The 23,099-nt window shown below is 50.7% G+C and overlaps 1 protein-coding gene and 1 long non-coding RNA gene across 2 annotated transcripts; one reads left to right on the plus strand and one right to left on the minus strand.

Annotated features, from left to right (window-relative positions):
- C3H16orf82 (chromosome 3 C16orf82 homolog) lies at positions 292 to 4,916 on the minus strand. Its single transcript, XM_021088373.1, has 2 exons — positions 4,828 to 4,916; positions 292 to 2,454 (listed from the first exon to the last, which is right to left on the minus strand). Exons 1-2 carry the CDS (start codon positions 4,914 to 4,916, stop codon positions 1,788 to 1,790), a joined length of 756 nt encoding a protein of 251 aa, XP_020944032.1. The 3' UTR covers positions 292 to 1,787.
- On the plus strand, positions 5,566 to 21,969 carry LOC110260130. Its single transcript, XR_002342980.1, has 2 exons — positions 5,566 to 5,783; positions 21,691 to 21,969. It is a non-coding gene; the product is annotated as an uncharacterized LOC110260130 (long non-coding RNA).

Genomic DNA, 23,099 nt, shown 5'->3' on the forward strand with positions numbered 1-23,099 from the left:
TGGGCCATAAAAGAGAAGGAACCAAACACTCAGGGTCTATTATTTCCCAGGTACTGAACATACATTTTCCTGTAACCCACAGAACCATCCCGTCTGTGCATGAAATAGGGGTTCAGGGGTCCCGTATGCCGTATGAAAAAACTGAGGGTCAGAAAGTTTAGAGATTTTGCTTAGAAGCAGCAGGGGGCGGGGGTTGCTGAACCCTGTTCCCTCCATGGTTCTTCAGTGTGCTCGTGGCCCCCACTGTCCCTGCAGCCCCATCAGGAACGCGCACATGGACTCACACACCTGTAGCCTCTCCAGACACCTTTTATTGTCTTCGGTGCCCCCCTCAGCTTTCCTTTTGGTCCCCAGTGGATGTCTTCATGAGGGTTTTGGTCTCTGCCCCTCTGAGGACACACTCACTCCCCCAAGTCTGTGTGATCAGGCCAGGAAAGGGCTTTATGTCCCTGAGAAGGAGCAGGGTAGAGACCTCAGCCCTCCCACCCGCCTAGGGGTCGTTCACTAAATAGCCCAGAGCTCTCCCATTGCAGCCATTTGTCAGGCTGGGTGGGTCTCTGTCACCATTAAGCATGTGTCGTGGCATGGTCCTGCCACGGAAGCCCTGGTCCCAGCATCTCAACAAAGGAGGATTCCTGGCCTCTTGTGTCTCTGCCTCCTCTGAGATCCAACCGAGACGTGGATGGACCATCAGGGAGCGTTTGCTCCTGGGAAGATCCTGCGCTGAAGCTGCCTGGAAACAGTGGTCAAAATAACGTGTCAAGCTTCCTTGGATGGAGCTCCCTTGATGCCGTTGTCACGATCGTCCCCTCTAGACGCTCCTGGCTTCTCTGGGCAGCTCCTGTTTCAGAACGTGCTTGGGACCGAGGCTCCGGATGCACCACGTTCACTTCCGCCGGCTCTCAGCGTGGACGTTTCCGGTGGTGGCGGCGGACGGTTTCTTCTGAGCTCAGCAGAGTTGGTGCTGCTGGTGGATGGTGGTATTCTTCCCTGAGGATGGGCCTTCTAACTTCCGATGTTTCTTAATACGGTTGGCACGTGCCTTGAAAACAGGTACCTCCACTGATGAGTCTTGGCACCTGTGCCCCCACGCCACCGCCCGCCACGATGATTCTCATTACAGATGGTTTTGCCATTGATGGGTCCTGTTAGGGATGTGGCTGGGGTTCGCAGGACTGTTATTGCCCCTGGTGGTCTTCACCCAGGTGGACCTAGCACTGATGGGCCTTGATCTTGTTCTGCTCAACAGGGGTTCTCAGTATAGACGCTCTCATCACTGATGCTGACTCCAGGTACTCAGCTATGTATGACCCTCTTGTGGGTGGTGGTTGCTACCCATGGGGCTTATCCATTGGTGATTTTGACACAGTGCCTACTTTTTAAACGTCTTTCCTACTTCTTTTGGGGATAACCACTCTGGGCGAAGGCTGGGTTTTGCTAGGTCCTCACAAGTGCATTTTTTTAAGATCCTAGCGGCCGGTGAGTCTCCTCATAAAGGCACGCGCACCTGGGCAGGCATCTCACCCTTGGGGACCTGGTCACTAGCGTTCACGCTGCCCCCGGGCTGGTCCCCCGGAAGACTGGTGTGGCTCTGCAGCCCACTTTGTGCATTGCCATCCACCCTGATGCTGTGGTAGCTGCTGGCCTGGCTGGAGGGAAGGCTGCCCACGGAACTGACCGGCCCGCTGCTCACCTGGTAGTTTAGGGCGCTGCTGCCCAGGCTGATGAAACTGAGGCTGGTCAAGCTGCTGGCCCGGCTGTCCACGCTGCCACCGGGCAGGTTGGTCTCACTTTTCCCCTCCAGTCTGCACAGCGCTGTCGGCTCGGCTGGCCAGCCGGCTCTTCACCTGCCTGGGGGAGTAGGTGGCGCACACCTGACCGGTCGGGGCGCCACCTGCCTGGGTGTGGAGCCTTCTATTCAAACGCACGTGTCGACCACTGCCCAGCAAGCTGACCTCACTGCTCTCCTCATCTCCTGCGTACCCGCTGCTCAGTCGGCTAACATCACTGCTTTGCTCTAGGCTGGATGATTGCAGGCTTGGCACGTCGCTCTCGTGGCTCCAGGTATTTCCCAGGTGACTGCCTGAATCTCTCAGGGGCTCCTGAGTGACCCCTGCATCATGGCGCGGCCGTGCGGGGAACTGTGGCTCTAAACTGGGTGACTGTAGGCCTGGACCCTGGCCTTGAGCATGCGAGGCAGGAGACGCCCCTTGTTTATCCTGGAGGAAAGTGGGGGGCAGCTGAGTTGGTTTCTCCAGGAGGAGGGGGCCCCCGGAGGCCTCTGAATGTTGGGTGTGGCCTGTCTGGGCAGATGAGGCCCAATTTATAAGGCTCCCTTTCAAGAGGGAGTGTTCTGATTGGCTGGCTCGGTTCCCATGGTGATGGTGCCTGTGAGGCAGGCGGGGCTTGAGGAGAACAATGCTGAGGTGGCCCCAGGTGCCTCGGTGGCCAAGGCTGCAGGTGAGCAGAAGAGGGGCTTATGGCCAGAAGGGGTGAGAACCACTTTCAAAGGGGCCTGTGGCCTCTGCTTTGTCGCCTCTGGAGACCTGGCTGTGTGTCTCAGCCGGGACCCTTATGAGCTGTGTGCCTTTATGTTACATCACTGGAGAGCCTCTTGCTCCTGGCTCAGGCTCTTGTGAGAATCTCACAGTCAGGAGTTTAACCTCAGCTCTTCCACAGCCCTGCTTGGTCTGGCTCCCACTGGCCCTCAGCCTCTTCCTGTATCGCATCCTGCCCCTTCCTCCCCTCAGATGCCCAGCCACACTGGCTGCTTTCTTTCTTTCTTTCTTTTTTTTTATTGCCATTTCCTGGGCCGCTCCCATGGCATATGGAGGTTCTCAGGCTAGGGGTCCAATTGGAGCTGCAGCCGCCAGGCTACACCACAGCCACAGAAACACCAGATCCGAGCCATGTCTGTGACCTGTACCACAGTTCACGGCAATGCTGGATCCTTAACCCACTGAGCAGGGCCAGGGATCGAACCCGCAACCTCATGGTTCCTAGTTGGAGTTGTTAACCACTGAGCCATGATGGGAACTCCCTGGCTGCTTTCTTATTCTGAGCTCTTACCTGCCTCAGGGCCTTTGCACGGCCGTTCTCACCCCCTTCCTTTGCCTCCCTCAGGCCTCAGCTCCAATGTCCCTCAGGAAGCCTTCCCTAGCCCCTCCAGAAGTTCCCTCCATTATTCTTCGTGTCATGTCCTAATTTAAAGGCCTTTTTGCATTTACTATGACGTGCGATTATTTTTATAAATTGGTTATTTACTGCCATTGGTTCCCTCTGCCACAGTTGTCCACCTCCTGAGGGCAGAGATGTAGGTTTCTCGTTCTCCGCTCTGGCCCTGATACCCAGGATAGTGCCTGGCACATCATAGACACTCATTAAGCATTTACCGAATGGGTAAATTAATGAATTGCCTTGAGGTGTGTATCATAACCACGTAGGGAGCTTTTTATAAATGTGTGTTTGGATTTTCGAGGGAAGTGGCTCTCTCCCTTGGCTGCTCCTTGGAATCATGGGGACTCCTGGGTCCCCCTTCCCAGAGCTTCTGATTAATTGGCTTGGGGGGAGGCTTTGGCATCTGAAGTTTGAAAAGCTCTCTAGGCGATTCCGACTGGCAGTCAGCGCTGAGAACTGCTGGGCTTGGGGAGAGGCTTGGCTCTCCATGCTTTTTTTGTGGATGATTCTGTGTGCAGATCTGATTAAGCAGTACTGTAGGTGAGAACGCCAAGCGTGGCACTTCTTAGTCGATACTTAATAGATGTCCATTGAATGACTGAATTAAGAAATTCATCGACCCCCTGCAGGGTTCCTGGGTGGGTTTTAAGGACTCAGAGAATTCACCGAAATTGTGTGCAGAATCTACAATGAGCTATATCTGTGCTTTTTTTTTCTCCCTAAGGAAGGAGTTGCAGCTTTCATCAAATTCTCAGGGGTGTCTGTGATCCTCAAAAGATCAAGAAGGATAAAGATTCAATGCAACTCTGGCCTAACATTTGGGAGACGGATGGCCCCAGTGTGGAGCCTGACTGTGATGGGTTCGGGGCCGGCTGGCTCTGTTTGGGGTGTGGGGTACTGGGGTGGGGGGTGGGGGGGCTCCTTGGTGGGTGGACGGCCCCACCCCTTGGCAGTCATCAGTGCTCATTGTCACTGTCCTCTTTGTCATGAATGCCTCTCCCGTCACCTGAGGCCATGCAGCTTTCCTCTGCTGCACACAGAGGCCTCTCTTTTGCTTCAGAAATTCCAATTCTTCCTGGGCTGCAAGGGCATTGCACAGCTGTCTGATTCTTTGTCCCCAAAGCCCTACATTCCCTACCAGGGCGTGGCGGAGAAGGAACAGAATGGTGGCTTAGTGGTGATGCCAGAGGAAGGGGCGTGGTGGGAACCCACCGCTGCAGAAAGCAGGGACCAGGCCTCGCTTTAAGGGACTGGCAGGACAGTGGCAGGTTTGGACACTGGGCAGGTAAGCTGGGGCTTAAGACAGGCTCTGCTCCAGCATGATGATAAAATAAGGTGGGTGCCTTGACGCTGAGGATTAATGATGAGCCTCCAGGGACCCCTATTCCCCCCGCTCCCCATCCCACCTGCCCCAGGTACAGTGTGCTCTGGGCCTGAGGCCTAGAGGGAACACCCAGGCACGTGTGCAGGATAAAGGGAGGAGAGCACCAGTGATCCGAGCCCTGTTCCTCTCCCGCACAGGTAGAGAATCTGTGGATACAGTGAGGCCACGCGCACAGCCCGGGCTTGGCTCAGCACCCTCTTTCTGAAAATCTCTCTTGGTCACTCTGGAGTCCTGGGAAGGTACCAGACCACAGCTGGCCCTGGCACCCTCCAGGGATGCTGATGCTCAAGGCTCCAATGGGAGCTCCTGAGCTCACGGCATCTGGGGAGAAGTAGGTGGACGCTGTTTTCCCCATGGGCTCCCTTCTCCTCCTGGTGACCAGGTACCAGGTTGCCTGTCCAGCCTCCACTGCTGTTTCCCCCCAGAACCCTTATCTCCCCCAAAGGCACAATCTGGCCACTTTCTCCAGATTCCCCCTTTTTCTTTCTTTCTTTCTTTTTTTTTTTTTTTTTTGTCTTTTTACGGCCGCACCTGCAGCATATGGAGGTTCCCAGGCCAGGGGTCCAATTGGAGCTGTAGCTGCCAGCCTACACCTCAGCCACAGCAACACCAGAGCTGAGCCACATCTGAGCCACATCTGTGACTACACCACTACAACGCTGGATCCTTAACCCACTGAGCGAAGCCAGGGAGCCAACCCAGGTCCTCATAGATATTAGTCAGGTTTGTTAACTGCTGAGCCATCATGGGAACTCCCAGATTCCCCTTTCCCTGGTGGATTCCAGTTTCTTCACACAGATGACAGACCCTAAGACCTTAGCCTGACACTGCATCCCAGCCGAGGTCAGACGGGAAGCGTAGATACAATCACGCTATCTGTGTGTCCTGGAGACGGGTGTCTGCCCTTCCTGGGTGTGGCAGAGACAAAGCGACCTGTCCCCCCACCCCCCCATCTCATTCCTCTCCTGCGCCCGCAGGAAATGCACGGTTTCCAACCTCCTCACCTCTAGGTGGCGCCAATAGAACGAGGGCGGAAGGAGTGGTCCGTGTTCTAGCCCGGAGATCCCCTCGCATCCTTGTCTTTCTTCCCTTTCTGCTGCGACCTTGGAAGCCACGCCCTGAAGAAGACAGAGGCCCGCTGTGGGTAGAGCCTGGGTCCCTGAATGACTTCGTGGCAGAGAAGCACCGCATGCTCCAAATGCACCTGCGACGTCAGTGAGCAGTAAGGCTATTTTCCTATGGAGCCAGGAGATGGCGGGGTACGGGGGGTGCTATTTGTTGCCACGCGGAGTCTGCTTTACACACACCAATATATCACGTGTTCGGACATCACCGGGGTGTTCCATTGGCTTTATCTCTGAAAGTTTCCGCTGCGGGCCCTGGGGCTGCTTCTCTGCCCTGTCCTTGACTCTCAGAATGCCAGCAGCCAAGCCGCCTGATGGGGGAAGCTGTGGTTGCTCAGATGAGGAGGATGCGAAAGAACATCGCCAGAGGGAGCCTCCCCAGCCCAGAGAAATGGCCCAGCGACCCAGGCTTCCAACTCTAATATTCATGCGACAGGTTCCCGCAGGACGCCCCGGATCCTTTCAGCATCCATTCTCCTGAGTGTGACACAGGGTGACCGTGCCTCACTCAGAGAGCTGCTTTTCTGGTTGTCATTCAACAGCTTTTTTATTTTATGGCCACACCGGCAGCATTTGAAAGTTCCCACCAGGCTGGGGGTGGAATCAGAACGGCAGCTGCAGGCCTACACCACAGCCACAGCAATGCCAGATCCCCGACCCACTGAGGGAGGCCAGGGATCGAACCCATATCCTCACAGACACTGTTCGGTTCTTAACCTGCTGAGCCCCAGTGGGGACTCCTTCATTCACTGGCTCTTTCCTGAATCATTCTCCTGCTTTCCTCCCACCAGCACTTACTGCGCACCTGCTGTGTGTCAGGCAGGGTGTTAACCCCTGGACAGAAAGGGATGGATAGAAAGTTGCAAACGCCTAATTGTTGAGAGAGAGTAGAAGCAAGGAGGGCCAGAGTTAAGGGTAGGGGATGACCACACACGCACGCGGTGTGTGCGACACGTCATCTCTGTAGGCGGGTGGGTGTGCTGTCCCTCACTGAGTGAGCTAGCACAGCAAGAGATCATCGCGGGAGTGGGGACCCTGGGACTTTGTGGGCCCTGGTTAGGGCTTTGGATTTTACTGTGAATGAGTTGGAAGCCTTTTCAGCAGAGGGGGGACCTGCACGGACTCGAGTGTGAACAGGTGGCCACATGGAGAATGGCCTGGAGGGGCAGGCAGGGAGCAGGGGCTGGTTGGGGCTTGTGTGGTGGTGGGAGGCGATGGGGATCGCCTGGACCAGGGAGTGGCAGGGGAGGCACGAGTCGTGGTTGGCTCCTGGGTGTAGGTAGAAGGCAGGGCTCGGCGTTTGCTGGGGGATGGGATGTGGGGCCGAGAGGAAGGGCGGGGTCAAGGGTTCTGGAGCCTCAGTGCCAGAAAACGGGCATGTCCCTCCTTCGTGGACTGACAGTGGAGACAGGAAGATTTCAGGCGTTCCCCTCGTGGTGCAGCGGAAACGAATCTGACTAGGAACTGTGAGGTTGTAGGTTCGATCCCTGGCCTTGCTCAGTGGGTTAAGGATCCGGAGTTGCCGTGAGCTGTGGTGTAGGTCGCAGACACAGCTCGGATCCTGTGTTGTTGTGGCTGTGGTGTAGGCCGGCCGCTGTAGCTCCAATTAGACCCTTAGCCTGGGAACCTCCGTATGCCCTGGGGTGCGGCCCTAAAAAGCAAAAAAAAAAAAAAAAAAAAAAAAAAAGAAGCTCTTTAGAGGAAATAAAACAGACAAAGGAGCAAGCGGGAGGGCAGACACACAGTGTGGGTGAACTGTGATTGCCTGGCTTCCCTTGGGCTCTGGCCACAGGAGGGGCTTCGACTCCCAGGTGCTGCGGTTCTGATCCTCTTCCACTGTCTGGGTGACCAGCTTAACCTCTGAGCCTCAGCTTCCCTACCTGGGAAATGGAGCCACAGCATTGTTGATGCCACTCCCTGAAATTTTCCGAGGACCAACAGGAAACACCAGGGCCATGTCTGCCCCTGCAGCCTTCATCCCGTGCTGCCCGCCCTTCATGGAACCTTCTGCTTTAAGACAGAACATAAGTATATGTAGGAAAAAAAGTATGCACATTGGTATATATGTATATATGCACAGATACTATATGCATACACATATGAGTATTATGTGAATATATGCAAATCCACTAGCATATATGTGAAGACATGCACATGTATGTATGAATACTCTCTTAAGGCTGTATATCCGGGAGTTCCCGCTGTGGCACAGTGAGTTAAGAAATGGACTGCAGCAGCTCTGGTTGCTGCGGAGGTGCAGGTTCCATCCCCAGCCCTATGGCAGCTGTGGTCCTGAGCTGGGTGGCAGCTGCAGCATAGGTGGCAGCTGTGGCTCGGATTCAATCCCTGGCCCAGGATCTTCCATATGCCTCAGATTGGCCATAACATTGAAAAAGAAAACAGGAATATATATCCTTATACATATGATGCATAAATATATCTACATGAACACACAAGTACATACACATATACTTTTCTTTTTTTTGTCTTTTTGCCATTTCTTGGGCTGCTCCCGTGGCATATGGAGGTCCCCAGGCTAGGGGTCCAATCGGAGCTGCAGCCACAGCAACTCGGGATCCTAGCCGCGTCTGCAGCCTACACCACAGCTCATGGCAATGGCAGATCCTTAATGCCCTGAGGCCAGGGATCGAACCCACATCCTCATGGATACTAGGTGGGTTTGTCACCCCCTGAGCTGCAATGAGAATCCCATCTCCCCACTTTTTCAATTGAGTCATAAAGGAACAAAAGATTGATTATCCATGTGCTTATCCCCCAATTCCAGAAAGGAGATGTTACTGACATAGCCTAAGACCCATTTATCTTTCTCCCTGGCCATCCCAAATGGATTCGGCCTTTATAGTTAAAGTATCAAAGGACATATTCCCTAAACCATTTAGCCTGCCATTAATCTCCATACAAGTGCCATTCTTTGTATATCCTTTTTTTTTTTTTTTGGTCTTTTTACCTTTTCTAGGGCCGCTTCCCGCAGCGTATGGAGGTTCCCAGGCTAGGGGTCTAATCAGAGCTGTCACCACCGGTCTACACCAGAGCCACAGCAACACGGAATCCGAGCCACGTCTGCGACCTGCACCGAAGCTCATGGCAACGCCAGATCCTTAACCCACTGAGCAAGGCCAGGGATCGAACCCACCACCTCATGGTTCCTCGTCGGATTCGTTAACCACTGCGCCACGATGGGAACTCCTCTCTGTATATCCTTTTACAAATTGCTTATGGGCAGCGTTACATGTGTGAGCTTCGCCTGGGCTTCTATGTGTAGCTCAAGCTCCTTTTCACCGTGTGAGAATATTCTGTTCTGCATGTCATAATCCATGCGTTCTGTGGATGGCCATTTAGGTTGCTTTCCTTTCCTCCCCCTGCCATAAACATTCCTTGAAGTGTCTCTTTCCCACGGTGTCCCACGATCTCGGGGCAGGCTCCCCCCAGACAGCCCACACGGGCTTCCACTAGTTGTAACTGCACGTAACCTATAGAGCAGCTGTTTCTCCCCACCCTTTGGGCCTCATCTTCTATCTGAATATTTATAGGAGATTCAGCTTAGGGATGGGATAGACTCCAGGGTTTATCTGTTGCCTGCATTCTTCCATCATAAAACGTGGCCACTCTCGCAGGTTCCCTTTCAGCTGAAGATGAGGCCATAGGGTTGACCCACTTGGGTGGGGCTGGGGATCTGGGGAGGGGGGCAGCAGGAGCCAGGAGGAGCTGCACCTACTCTTTCCGCTCAGGGCATGTCCCCCAACTCCCTGTGATCTGGGGCAAAAGAATTGTCTCGTTTTTCATCATGAACTTGGACAAGGAGGGGGATGGGAAGGGAGGAAGGATGAGAGGCTGCCTGAGGACCGGAGAAGGGGAGGAAGATTCCTAGACTGGTGGTAAGAACTGACCACAGAGCCATCGAGCCATTAATTCGGTGTACGAAGCCAGATGTCCTAGTTCAAATCCAGGATCTGCCACGTACCAGCTTGGGGATCTTGGGCACATGGCCTAACCTTTCTGTCTCACTTTGGGTTCCTTCAGAAGCAGACCTTAAGGAGTTCCCTGGTGGCCCCGTTGTTAAGGATCTGGTGCTGTCACTGTGGTGGTGCGGGTTCAATTCCTAGTCTGGGCATTTCCACTTGCTTCGGTGTAGCCAAAGGGAAAAAAAAAAAAAGAAAGAAAGAAAGAGGAGTACCCGTCGTGGTGCAGTGGTTAACGAATCCGACTAGGAACCATGAGGTTGCGGGTTCGGTCCCTGGCCTTGCTCAGTGGGTTAAGGATCCAGCGTTGCCGTGAGCTGTGGTGTAGGTTGCAGATGCGGCTCGGATCCCGCGTTGCTGTGGCTCTGGCGTAGGCTGGTGGCTACAGCTCCGATTCGACCCCTAGCCTGGGAACCTCCATATGCTGCGGGAGCGGCCCAAAGAAATAGCAAAAAAAAAAAAAAAAAAAAAAAAGGAAGAAAGAGAAAGAAAAGCACTTGGGTACCTGTGGTTTGGGAGGTGTTTCCAAGAAACCCAGTGAAGAGATGGAGAGCAAGACAGGGAAGGAAGGGAAGCCGATGAGGAGGTATTTATGGAGAATATGGCCAGTTGGCTTGGATCTCTGTGCTACGGGGCCTCTCAGAGGCTGGGACGTTTCCCCCCTGGCTCCCATCCTCATGGAGGCATCTCTTGAACTTCCTGTTTCTCCTGAGCTGGCTGAGCAGGTGTCTGTGGTGCCAGAGAAAGTCCAGGGGCCAGAGGGGGAGGGAGGAGACGGGATGGTGGTGCAGGCTCAGTGGTTGATCAGGAGCCATCAGTCAGCTCCTATCGGTACCCGAGGCTCCACCCCTGGGGGTCCAGAACGGAGTGGGGGCATCCGTGGGATCCACTAGGGGCACCTTGACTGCGGGCGGGGATAGGGACTGTTCCTCTCGGTTGTAGCGAGGATTCCAGGAGGCCAGGCCTGGCATCGTTAGTCTCAATAAAGGTTGAGCATCCAGAACTTGCTCCGTGCGCCTCCAAGGTCATGGTGAAGAAATCGGAAATTGAGGGGATGACCTAGAACCTCGGAGGGGTGGTGTAGAGTATACACTGGCCGTAAAATGACCGGACAGTGAGTCCACGATCCAGACCTGAAGGTCATCTCCAAGAAAGCCAGATTTCACTGTCTTGGGGGCTTCAAGCGGCCGGGTCCAGAGGGGTTGACACATTTTCTCCGTCCCCCTCCCTCCGAGCTGGATATCGGGGGGCTCTTTGCCTTGCTGGCCTCTGTCAGGCCACAATAACGACCAGGGTGGGTCTCATGGGGGAGGACCAGGGTGGGGGGACCAGTGGCCCTGCGGGGAGAGGGCAGCGAGCACGGAAGACGCAGGACAGGGACCCCACGGGGGTTAGTGTCTTGGTTCAGCGTGTGACCGAGGGGCTTCTGGGACGTGGGAATTTCAGGGTTTTTTTCCTTGTTTTTTTCTTTTTTGGCCATCCCACAGCACATGGGTTCCTGGGCTCCGAGCCGCAGTTGGGCCGGCCCGGGGATCGAACCTGCGTCCCAGCACTCCAGTGATACCGCTGATCTTATTGTGCCACAGTGGGAACTCCGGAATTTCAGTTTTAAATTTCTGTTCGGTGGAACAGTGAGCAAACCAGGGGGAGTTGGTGGTCCCTAACCTGAGGGGAAGTCATGTATGGTCAGAAACGATCCCCAAAAACCCACTTCCTCCATCAGTCCCAAGGTTTTGTGAAGAGTTCCTCTTTAGACGATTTTAGGAACTCAGGCTTGCGGGGGCCCATCCTGTTAGACCCCAGGGCACAGGAAGTCCTTTCTCAGAAGTCCTGGGGGATGGCTTCTGGGCAAGACCTTACCCCAGTCTCTGCCTCCAGCAGACCCTCCCCCTGGGCTCCTCCCTGAGAATCCAGGTGGGCTGCGACCTTTTGTCCTTGAGGTCTAAGGTGTGTGTTTTGCTACGGCTCCATCCCCCAGTGCCCAGAAGAAGCTCCAGCATTTATCAAGTTTTGCTGAGTGAGCAGGTGCAAAGCGCCGAGAGCCCTGACGGATGCTTAGAAAGCCGAGCAAGTTTAATTACTATTGGTATTTGATTGGGGCATAAAGCCTCTTTAATGGTCAGTATAGGGCAAATCAGGATGGTTCACTTTGGGGTGGGTTAAGTGGGGTTGTAGAATTACATCTTAACGGGCGCTGAGTCCTAAAGGCAGGAGGATGCTCAGGGCACGTTTGACAGGGTTCTAGAGGTTGTGGGCCAGGTTGAGGATCAGGACAGAGGCACTTTGGAGAATGGGTCCCAAGTCACAGAGGAGAAAACCAAGGCTCAGTGAGCCGAGCAAAGATTTCCTGAAGCCGCATGGATTGTAAGTAGCAGACCTGGGCTTCAACCCTGTCTTTTTTTTTTTTTTTTTTTTTTTGCCTCCCCTTGGCATCTGGAATTCCAGGCCAGGGATCAGATCCGAGCTGCTGTTGTGACTTACATCACAGTTATGGCAACGCTGGATCCTTAACCCACTGTGCCCGCCCAGAGCTTGAACCTGTGTCTCAGAGCTCCAGAGATGCTGTGGATCCTATTGCGCCATAGTGCGAACTCCTCAATCCGGTCTTCTGACTCCCGGTCCAGTCTCACTCTGAGGGGTACCCCAGGGAATTATACATTTGCAGACGGGGACAGAGGTTCTCAGCAAGGGAAAGTGGTGCCTGGGCCACAACACACATGGGGGGCGGAGCTTGAAGGAGAGGCCACTTGTGTCCTGGGGGGCGGGGTGCAGCAGTAAGAGATGGGGAGCAGGGGCGCCACCCAGGGGCCTTCCTTCCCAGGCACGCCGGGTGAAGCCGTGTGACCCCCGACATCCTGGGCTCTGGAGCCTTAGTTTCCAAGTTTGTAAACTGAAGGGAATGCTTTGAACCTGCCTCCCTCCCTGGGCTTTTGGGTGCAGGCGGGGAGAACCCCAAGACTCCCAGAGGAGAAAACATAGCCAGGGGGCTGTTTGTTATCCGCAGACTGGCCCTGGCTGCCTGCCCCATGCTTCCCAGCGCATCCCTGATGCCAGGCTGACCCGCCTGCGGGAGCCCAGGTGAGAGAGCGCCAGCGAGGGCTGGCCTGGCTCTGAGCTAGTCCAGCGGGGCCGCCCGTAGAAAGTGGCCACTGCCGATAGGTGATGGCCTTTTGAGCAAATTATTCCTCCACGTTCGCAAAGAAGAATTATTGGCCGAAAACGAGGGTATAAAACCCTGTGGGAACCGAAATCTTGGTGGGGGCGGGGGTGGGGGTGGAGTGGGGAGGGGCTGCTGAGGGCTTGGAAGCCGTCCAGCAGACTGGTTCATTTTTAATGGTCTAGGACTACAGTTCATCTGGTTAATTCAAACGAGGTGACATAATATCTTTCACTTGGACTTATTACCGCTTGGTGCTGATGCGGCTCCCAGCATTCTCTGGGCAGGATATTCGGTCATTAATGCACGTTCCTTTCTCGGGCCAAATTGAAAGTCCGCGGGAAGGGCTGCAGAGCCTCGGAAAGGAGAGATCAACCGAGAATAGGTCACATCGGGTATTAAGGAATGAAAATGAATTCATTCTTTCCTCCGTTGAATAAGCAGCTGCACTCGGGTCTCTGTGATCCATGAAATAGGCTGTCGGGAAAATAGGAAAGGGGCCGCCTTTGAACTTCACCGGTTGACGCTGCCCCCGTTGCCTTGGAGACTGGTCGCTGCTGGCCCAGGCAGGGGCCAGCGGGAGGAGGCGCTCACGTTTATCGGGCACCCACTGTGTGCTGGAGAAGAGGGAAATTCCATAGGAAGCATCTCAAAGCTGTGGTGTCTTCACTTGGGGGGGGGGTGGTGGCTGGGAAGCATCATTGTTCCCATTTTGCAGATGAGAACAGTAAGGCTCAGAAAGCTCCAGGGACTCACCCCAAGGTCACTTCGGCTCAGAGCCCTGCTTCCGCTTGAGGTGCCCAGCTTTACTGCTGGGAACGTGGCCTGAAGAGCCTCAAAGCCTCACTGTCTCCTGGGCTCAACGTGAAGTGTCAGCTTTCCACGCCGTGGATATACCCACTGTCCCTGGATCAAGCTGAGGGTTAAGCGAGGGAGTGAACTTAATGAGCTCAGCCCAGGGCTCCACGCAGAGTAATTGCTCGCCTCTCTAAGAGGAAGTGGAAAGTCTGGATGGGGGGGTGGGGCTTGGAGATGTTTAGTATGAAATTTCTCCCTTTTCTGCTTTATTTCTCTCTAAACACGATCTACCAGCCTTATCAATGTGACTTGGTTGTTTGGCTCATCGTTTGTCTCCCACCCATCTGAGTATCCACCTCAAGAGTCGTTTTGACTAGATTGCTGCTGTATCCCCAGTGCCTAGAACCAGGGCTGGGTGGGACGGGGATGAGGCAGGAGAGGCAGGTCCTGCAAGGACCTTAGGCGTCGTAGGTCCTTAGATTCTGTCTTTAGTTGAAATTTTGATATTTTGTTCATTGCATATGTTTGCATTCATATTTCATGTCCCCCCATTTCATTTTATTTTTTCTTTTTATGGCTGCATCAGCAGCATATGGAAGTTCCCGGGCCAGGGGTTGAATCGGAATTGCCGCTGCAGCCTATGCTGCAGCTTATGGCAACTGTGGATCCTTAACCCACTGAGTAAGGTCAGGGATCAAACCCGAATCTTCATGGAGACAAGGTCAGGTCCTTAACCCGCTGAGACATAATGGAAAATCCTTAAATTATTATTTTAGTAATACTGTATCAAAATACCTTGGTGCCTGAGGGTGTGTGTGTGTGTGTGTGTGTGTGTGTGTGTGTGTGTGTGTGTGTCTTTCTGTTTTTTTTTAGGGCTGCACCTGTGGCATATGGAGGTTCCTAGGCTAGGGGTCTAATTGGAGCTGTTGCTGCCAGCCTACGCCAGAGCCACAGCAGCACTAGATCTGAGCTGCGTCTGCAACCTATACCACAGCTCACGGCAACACTGGATCCTTAATGCACGGAACAAGGCCAGAGATTGAACCCACAACCTCATGGTTCATAGTTGGATTTGTTTCTGCTGCGCCACGACGGCAATTCCCTGAGTTGTTTGTGTGTTGATTCCTCTCTCAAATTTTGCCCTGAGTGCCTTGGTCACCTCGCCCTAGTCCCAGCTCTGCCCAGAAGGGTGCTTGACATGTAGTTACATTTCAACAAAGATTTGTAGGATGAATGCTGCCCAATTAGGTACCAAGTCTCATTTCCTGAGTCTTCAGAGGACAGATTGTCTTTCAATGAGTACTCAAGACTCTTTGTACCTGGAGGGAAGCTAGAACCCCAAACTGAGCCGCTTTTTTTTTCTTTTCTTTTTTTTTTTAGGGCCACACCTGAGGCATATGGAAGTTCCCAGTTTAGGGGTCGAATCGGAGCTGTAGCTGCTGGCCTATATCACAGCCACAGCAACGGAGGATCCTTAACCCACTGAGCAAGGCCAGGGATCGAACCTGCATCCTCATGGTTGCTAGTCAGGTTCATTCACTGCTGAGCCACGATGAGAACTCCCTGAGCTGCTTTTATGGCGCCATCCTTTGGCGACAACTGAGTATTTCTGATCTCGGTGAGCCGAGGAAGAGGGGCATGTCCCTTCCAGAATCTGATTGTGGAACCAGTTAGAACTCAGGTCTCTCCAACTGCCTCATGGGGCAATGGAAGGCAAGAAAGCCACAGGTCTCTGAAAACCTGTGCAGAATTTCACGCCCTCATTAGAGACCACCGCCCGCCCCTTCCCCTCTCCTGGATGTTTCTCGCAATTAAAAGCCACATCGGGTTGTACTGACAGTCGTTAGTGAGGTCTGGCTGTGCAGTGTCCCTGGGTCCCCTTCTCCCGAGGCTGGCACACCTGGGCTCAGCCTGTTTAGCTCTGATTCCTCCCGTGTTCCACTTCAGTGACATGTCAGGTCTTACCTCCACCTTGGCTTTATTTCCCTCCAAAGCTGAGGTTTCACCGAGTTGCAGTCTTACAATTAAGGCAGGAGTGAGAAATAACCTCCTATATAATTTAAAAGGGTAAAATTATCGATACCTTTTGCAGGCTCAGCTTTAAATCTCAGCCACCAACGACTCCCCTATTAACGGACCTAATTAAATCCATTTCTCAGGACGTCTTTGGCAAATTCCATTTTAGCAAAACTGTGGGAAGTTTAATTTGATGTGTCTCTGCTCCCCAGAGCTCCTGTAAAAATGAGGACGGGGTGGAAGCTCGTCTCTCCCGTCTGATTCTTACGAATGCACGCAACACATTGATTGAGCACCTACTGTGTGCATTGGCATTGACCTAGAGGAGGAGGCGGCAGCAGGGAAAAGACAACCACGTCCCCATTCTCATGGCCACAGGGGACTGGGGATCTTCCCTTAATTCATCCATTCAGTGAACCTGCATTGAGTCACCTCATGAGGGAGGCACTGTTGAACATGCTGCTGTCGGAGGGATGGGAGGCCGCCTGTGAGGGTCATCACTGTTTGAGGTGGTGCCCACAGTTAAAGACTGTAAATGCTGGAGTTCCCGTTGTGGCTCAGTGGTTAACGAATCCGACTAGGAACCATGAGGTTGCGGGTTCGGTCCCTGGCCTCCCTCAGTGGGTTAAGGATCCAGTGTTGCTGTGAGCTGTGGTATAGGTTGCAGACGCGGCTCGGATCCCGTGTTGCTGTGGCTCTGATGTAGGCCAGCGGCTACACCACTGATTTGACCCCTAGCCTGGGAACCTCCATATGCCGAGGGAGCGGCTCTAGAAAAGACCAAAAAAAAAAAAAATTTTTTTTTTTAAATTAAAGTGTAGTTGATTTACAATGTTTCTTCATTTTCTGTTGTATAACAAAGCAACTCAATCACACACAGTTCCCTGTGTTGTACCGTAGGGCTCCATTGCCCATCCGTTCCAAATATAAGAGTTTGCATCCCCAAACCCCAAACTGCCCGTCCATCCCACTTCCTCTCCTCTGGGAACCTCTCCATGTCCATGATCTGTTTTTGTTTTGCAGATAGGATCATCTGTGCCATATTTTAGACTCCACATATAAGTGATATCATATGGCATTTGTCTTTTTTCTTTCTGGCTTACTTCACTTAGTGTGAGAATCTCTAGTTCCATCCATGTTGCTACAAATAGCATTCGTTTATCTTTTTTATGGCTGAGTAGTATTCCATTGTGTATCTGTACCACATCTTCTGAATCCATTTACTTGTCAATGGACAATTTAGGTTGTTTCCATGTCTTGGCGATTGTGAATAGCACTGTGAAGAAATAGGGGTGCATATGTCTTTTTCAATGGAAGTTTTGTCTGGATATATGCCCAGGAGTGGGATTGCTGGATCATATGGTAGTTCTATATTTAGTTTTCTGAGGTACGTCCATACTGTTTTCCATAGTGGTTGTACCAAGTCACATTCCCACCAACAGTGCAGGAGGGTTCCCTTTTCTCCACACCCTCTCCAGCATTTGTTATTTGTGGACTTATGAATGATGGCCATTCTGACTGGTGTGAGGTGGTACCTCATTGTAGTTTTGATTTGCATGTCTCTAAGAATCAGTGATGTTGAGCATTTTCTCATGTGCCTCTTGGCCATCCATATGTCTTCTTTGGAGAAATGTCTCTTTAGGTCTTCTGCCCGTTTCTCAATTGGGTTGTTTGTCTTTTTGTTGTTGAGTTGTATGAGTTGTTTGTATATTTTGGATATCAGGCCCTTGTCTGTTGCATTGTTTGCAAAGATTCTCCTCCCTTCTGCGTGTCGTCTTTTCATTTTTTTAACAGTTTGCTTTGGCGCGCAAGAGCTTTTGAGTTTAATTAGGTCCCACTGGTTTATTTGTGTCTTGACTGTCATTCTAGGAGGTGGATCAAACAAGATGTTGCTGTGATTCATGTCAAAGAGCCTTCTGCCTGTGCTTTCCTCCAGGAGATTTTATAGTATCTGGCCTTACATTGAGGTCTTTCATCCCTTGTGAGTTTATCTTTGTGCATATTGTTAGATAGTGTTCTATTTTCATTCTTTGACATGTAGCCGAGGAGGTGGGGCTCCTATTTGTGCATCAGAAGGAATGCCTCTCCCAGTGGTGTAGAGGTCGGGTGGGATGGGGGTAACTGGAGCCAGAGAAACTGGTAAGGAAACCCATGGAGAAGCCTGGGCTCTTGGTTGCAATCATGGGGTGGAGAGAACCACCATCCAGGAGGCTGGATTGACACCATCGAGTGGGGAATCGTGTAACCTGGGCGAAGTGAGGGGAGCAGTTTAAGATGACTCCGAGTGGGTTGGGGGACTGGGTGGATGGTCATGACATTAGCTAGAGAGGGGCAAGGAAAGAAGGATTTGGGTTGAGGATGTGTTGGAGAGATTTGATTGACAGCGGTAGTCGCTGACCCTTGAAATTGTGCTCTGTCCGGGGAGAGCGACTGGGAAGTCCGCTGGAACTCCTATCATCCAGGGAGCATGGGTAGCCTCCGAGGAAGAGGGGGCAGAGGGCCAAGGGTGGCGGAGCCTTTCGGAATGTCAACACTGCATGGGCATTGGGGTTTTGAGGAGCTGAGAAAGAACTTGATGAGCGATGGCAGAAAGATAGGCGGAAAAACCGAGAGAGACAGTGATGTCTTGAAGCCGAGGAAGGAGAGGCTCTGAGAGTGGCGACGTGTTGAAAGTTGTGCAGAGGCCTCATCAAATGGAAGGCCATCTGATACATGTAGGACAAACAGCTCTGATGAGACCCTGGGGGTATAAACTAGACAGTAGCACCTTGCAGAGTGAACAGAAGAGAGATGTGTAGACGTATACGTGCTGGTCCAAGGAAGGGAAGCAAGAGATGGGTGGTACCCAGAGGGGATGTGGGTTGAGAAGAGGATGATGGCAATAATACGTGCTTATGAAGGAAGATTACACAGGGCTCTACAATGTGCAACAGAGGCACTTGACTTAGTTGGGAGATCAAGGAAGCCTTCTCTGGGGAGGTGATGTCTGAGCGAAGATCTGTGGGCTGAAAAGGGCTTAGACAGGTAAAAGTGGAAGTGGGAACATTCTAGAAAGAAGCGACAGCATGTGCAAAGACCCTGTGGTCGGAGGAAGTGTGGCCCATTTTAGTAACTGAGGCCAGGGTGGCATGGTTGCTAGAGCTTATCAAACTAAGTGAAGGAAGTCAGAATGAGAACAACAAATTTTTTTATTTTTATTTTTTTAGTCTTCTCTCTTTTTAGGGCTGCAACCATGACATATGGAGGTTCCCAGGCTAGGGGTCGAATTGGAGCTGTATCCACCAGCCTACGCCAGAGCCACAGCAACGCCAGATCCAAGCCTCGTCTGCGACCTACACCACAGCTCACAGCAACGCTGCATCCTTAACCCACTGAGCGAGGCCAGGGACCGAACCCGCAACCTCATGGTTCCTAGTCAGATTCGTTTCCGCTGCGCCACGATGGGAACTCCAAAAGACAAATATTTATATGCTATAACTTATAGGTTGAAGTAAAAAAAAAGAAAAGGTGCAAATGAACGTATTTACAAAACAGAAACAGACTCACAGACATAGAAAGGAAATTTAGGATTACCAAAGGGGAAGAGGGAGAGGGATAAATTGGGAGTATGGGATTAACAGATGCACACCGCTAGATGTAAAATAAACAGCAGAGATTTACTATACAGCACAGAGAACTATATTCAATATTTTGATAGGAACTATAATGGAAAGGAATAGAAAAAAGAATATATATACTTTTTTTTTTTTTTTTTTGTCTTTTGTCTATTAAGGGTCACACCTGTGGCATATGGAAGTTCCCAGGCTGGGGGTCACATCAGAGCTGTAACTGCCGGCCTACACCACAACCACAGCAACTTGGGATCTAAGCTGCATCTATGACCTACACCACAGCTCACAGCAATGCCAGATCCTTAACCCACTGAGCAAGGCCAGGGATCGAACCAGCGTCCTCATGGATACTAGTCAGGTTCACTAACCACTGAGCCACGACAGGTATTCTTATATATATGAGATATGTTTTATATATATATATATATATAAAGAATACATATATATATACACAAATATACATGTATATAAAACACTGAATCACTTTGCTGTACACCCGAAACTAACACAATATTGTAAGTCAACCATACGTCAATTAAAATAAAGAGGCATTCCCATTATAGCTCAGTGATAAAGAACCTGATTAGTGTCCATGAGGACATAGGTACAATCCCTGGCCCCCCTCAGTGGATTAAGAATCTGGGGTTGTCGTGAGCTGCAGTGTAGTTTGCAGATGTGGCTAGATCTGGTGTGGCTGTGGCTGTGGTGTAGGCTGGCAGCTGCATCTCTGATTCGACCTCTAGCCTGGGAACTTTCATATACCGTGGGCACAGCCCTAAAAAAAGAAAAAGGCAAAAAAGAGAGGGTGAGCTGTAGTGCTGAATATTGCTGAAATAGGAGACAATGGAAGGAGTAAAAACTTTCTTTTTTGGATCTTTTTAGGGCCGCACCTGCAGCATATGGAGGTTCCCAGGCTAGGGGTCCAATTGGAGCTGTAGCTGCCAGCCAACACCACAGCCACAGCAACGTGGGATCCGAGCAGAGTCTGCGACCTACACTATAGTTCACGGCAACGCCGGATCCTTAACCCAGTGAGTGAGGCCAGGGATCAAACCCGTGTCCTCTTGGATGCTAGTCAGGCTCGTTAATCACTGAGCCATGACAGGAACTCCAGGAGTCAAATTTTTATGAGTCTGTTCTTTTCCTGAAGAAGAATTCAGAGACCAGAAGCGTGAATGTCTTTATTAGTCGTGTGGCAAGTTGGTGGCACAACTCCCTGTGTCGGTTAGCTGGTGCTGTGTAAGAGAGAACTCCAAAAGCAAGCTATTCAGTCCATCTAAGATATTATTTCTTATGAATCTACAGTTTGGGTATGTTGTCTTGCTCATCTGGACCAGGCTTGGCTGATCTTAACGGGACTTGTTCACGGTCAGCTGGTAGACCGCCCAGGAACTGGCTGCTCTAGAAAGGTCTCAGCTGGGACAGTCTGTCTGTGTTCCACGTGGTCTTGTCCTCCAGGGGGCGAGCCCAGGTGGAAAGGTCCAGGAAGAGGGAATAGCAGGTGCAAAGGCCCTGAGGTGAGAGCAAGCTTGGCGGTTTGAGAAGAGCCAGGAGGCCAGTGTGGCTGAGACGGCATCCATAGGGAGGAGCAGTGGAAGATGAGATCAGAGAGGTCGTGTGGGTGGGAGGTGGGGAGAGGGCCAGGAGCATCTCGGAGACCACTGTCAGGATTTTTGCTTATAGTTTCATTTTTATTTTTTACATTTTTAATTTATTTTTTGTACATTTGTTTTTTATAATTTTTTATTTTTGCTTATATTTATTATTTATTTTATTATGTGTATTTAATATATTTATATATTCATTTATTTTGATTATATTTATTTATATTTTATTATGTATTTAATATATTTAATATATTATATATTTGTTATTTTGTTTTTGATTATTTATGTTTTTAGAATATATATATTTAATATATATTTAGTATGTTTATATATAGTATACAATTATTGTTTTATTATTTATTTTTTTATTATATTTATTGTTTTTATTGTGTATTATATATTTGATATGTTTATATATTTATTTTTATTATTTATTATCTTATTTTTATTACATTTGTTATTTTATTATGTATTTATTATATATTTGATATGTTTATGTATTTATTTGTATTATTTTATTATCATATTTTTATTATGTATTTATTATATGATATATTTATATACTTTATTATTATTTTATTATTTGTTATCTTATTTTTATATTTATTATTTATTTTTATTATATATTTATTATATGATATATTTATATACTTATTTATTATTATTTTATTATTTGTTATCTTATTTTTATATTTATTATTTATTTTTATTATATATTTATTATATGATATATTTATATACTTATTTTTTATTATTTTATTATTTATTATCTTAGTTTTAAGTATATTTGCTTTTGCTCATATATTTATTTTTGCTTATACTTTTATTATCGTCAGGCTTATTTTCTGCTGGGTTACTCCCGTTGCGCTTCCACTCCACGGAGGAGGTTTTGCATTTCATCTGGTCGTGCTGATGTGGACGTGGCTTCTCCCCTCCCTGTGCAGACGTTTCCGATATCCTGGTCCCGCTGGGTGGTGCAGGGTGGGTCCGTGCACAGATCCGGAAATCACACCTGCTGTTCCTTAAAGCCCCATCCTCCGGGCCAGGAGCTTATGGCCCTCAGGCCACATCTGGTCCACTGCCTGTCTTTGTAAATAAACTTTGATTGGAATGCAGCCATGCCCATTCATCTCCCTGCTGTCTGTGGCCTCTTCTGTGCTACAACCGCAGAGCTGAGTAGTTGCGACAGCGACCTGCCATGTGGCCTGCAAAACCTTAGATATTTATTATCTGATCCTTGAGCAATAAAGTTAAACCTTCTGGAACTTAAGGAGGAAAGACTTTCAGTTCTCTCCTGCTTCGAAAGGTGGGGAAGTTCACGTCTGTGGGTTTGCCTGTGGGCCAAGAGGCTGTAAGAGCATGCACATTCACCCTGGGCTCTGATTGCCAGCATCTCGCTCCCCTCATCCCTGCCTCCCTGGGCTGACCTGTAACCCCGCTCCAGGATGCAGTGATACATCTGATGTCTTAGTCTGCTTGGGCTGCTAGAACTAAATACCAGAGACGGAGTATGTTCGAAGCTGGGAAGTCCAAGATCAGGGTGCCAGCATGGTCACATTCCTGGTGACGGCTCTCTTCCTGGCTTGCAGCGGGCCACCTTCTCACCCACCGTGTCCTCCAGGCAGGGGGCAGGGGAGGGGGGAAGAGAGCGAGCAGGCCCACTCTGGTCCCTTCCTCTTCTTTTAGGGACACTAATCTCATCGGGGGGGCCCCACTTTCATACTCTTATTTTATTTTATTTTTTATTTTTTTGTCTCTTTGCCTTTTCTTGAGCCGCTCCTGTGGCATATGGAGGTTCCCAGGCTAGGGGTCTCATCTGAGCTATAGCCGTTGGCCTACGCCACAGCCACAGCAACAAGGGATCCGAGCCGTGTCTGCGACCCACACCACACCACAGCTCATGGCAATGCCGGATCCTTAACCCACCGAGCAAAGCCAGGGATCGAACCCGCAACCTCATGGTTCCTAGTTGGATTTGTTAACCACTGCGCCACGATGGGAGCTCCCTCACCTTCATACTCTTATCCAAACTGATTCACCTCCCAAAGGTCCCCCTTCCCAACACCACCACATGAGATGATGTGAACTTTGCGGGAATGCTTCACTCAGTCTACAGCACGTAATAGCTGCTCTCTTTCTACCTACACCCCTCTTGGAGTTAACAGGGGGTAGTAGGGCAGTGTAGGTGGTGGGCGAGAACACAGTCTCTGGAGTCAGTGTTCCTGAGTTGAAGTTCCCTGTAATC

Source organism: Sus scrofa, chromosome 3, assembly GCF_000003025.6.
Source record: "Sus scrofa isolate TJ Tabasco breed Duroc chromosome 3, Sscrofa11.1, whole genome shotgun sequence".
In the NCBI taxonomy this organism is placed as follows: Eukaryota; Metazoa; Chordata; class Mammalia; order Artiodactyla; family Suidae; genus Sus; species Sus scrofa.

Bases quoted from the DNA above. Each gene is read 5' to 3' on its own strand.
- C3H16orf82 (XM_021088373.1), bottom strand. From the start codon at position 4,916: ATGGGGAAAACAGCGTCCACCTACTTCTCCCCAGATGCCGTGAGCTCA. The intron at 2,455-4,827 runs GTGCCAGGGCCA...GCTCACCTGCAG, and splicing joins AGCATCAGCATCCCTGGAGG to CCTTGGCCACCGAGGCACCT.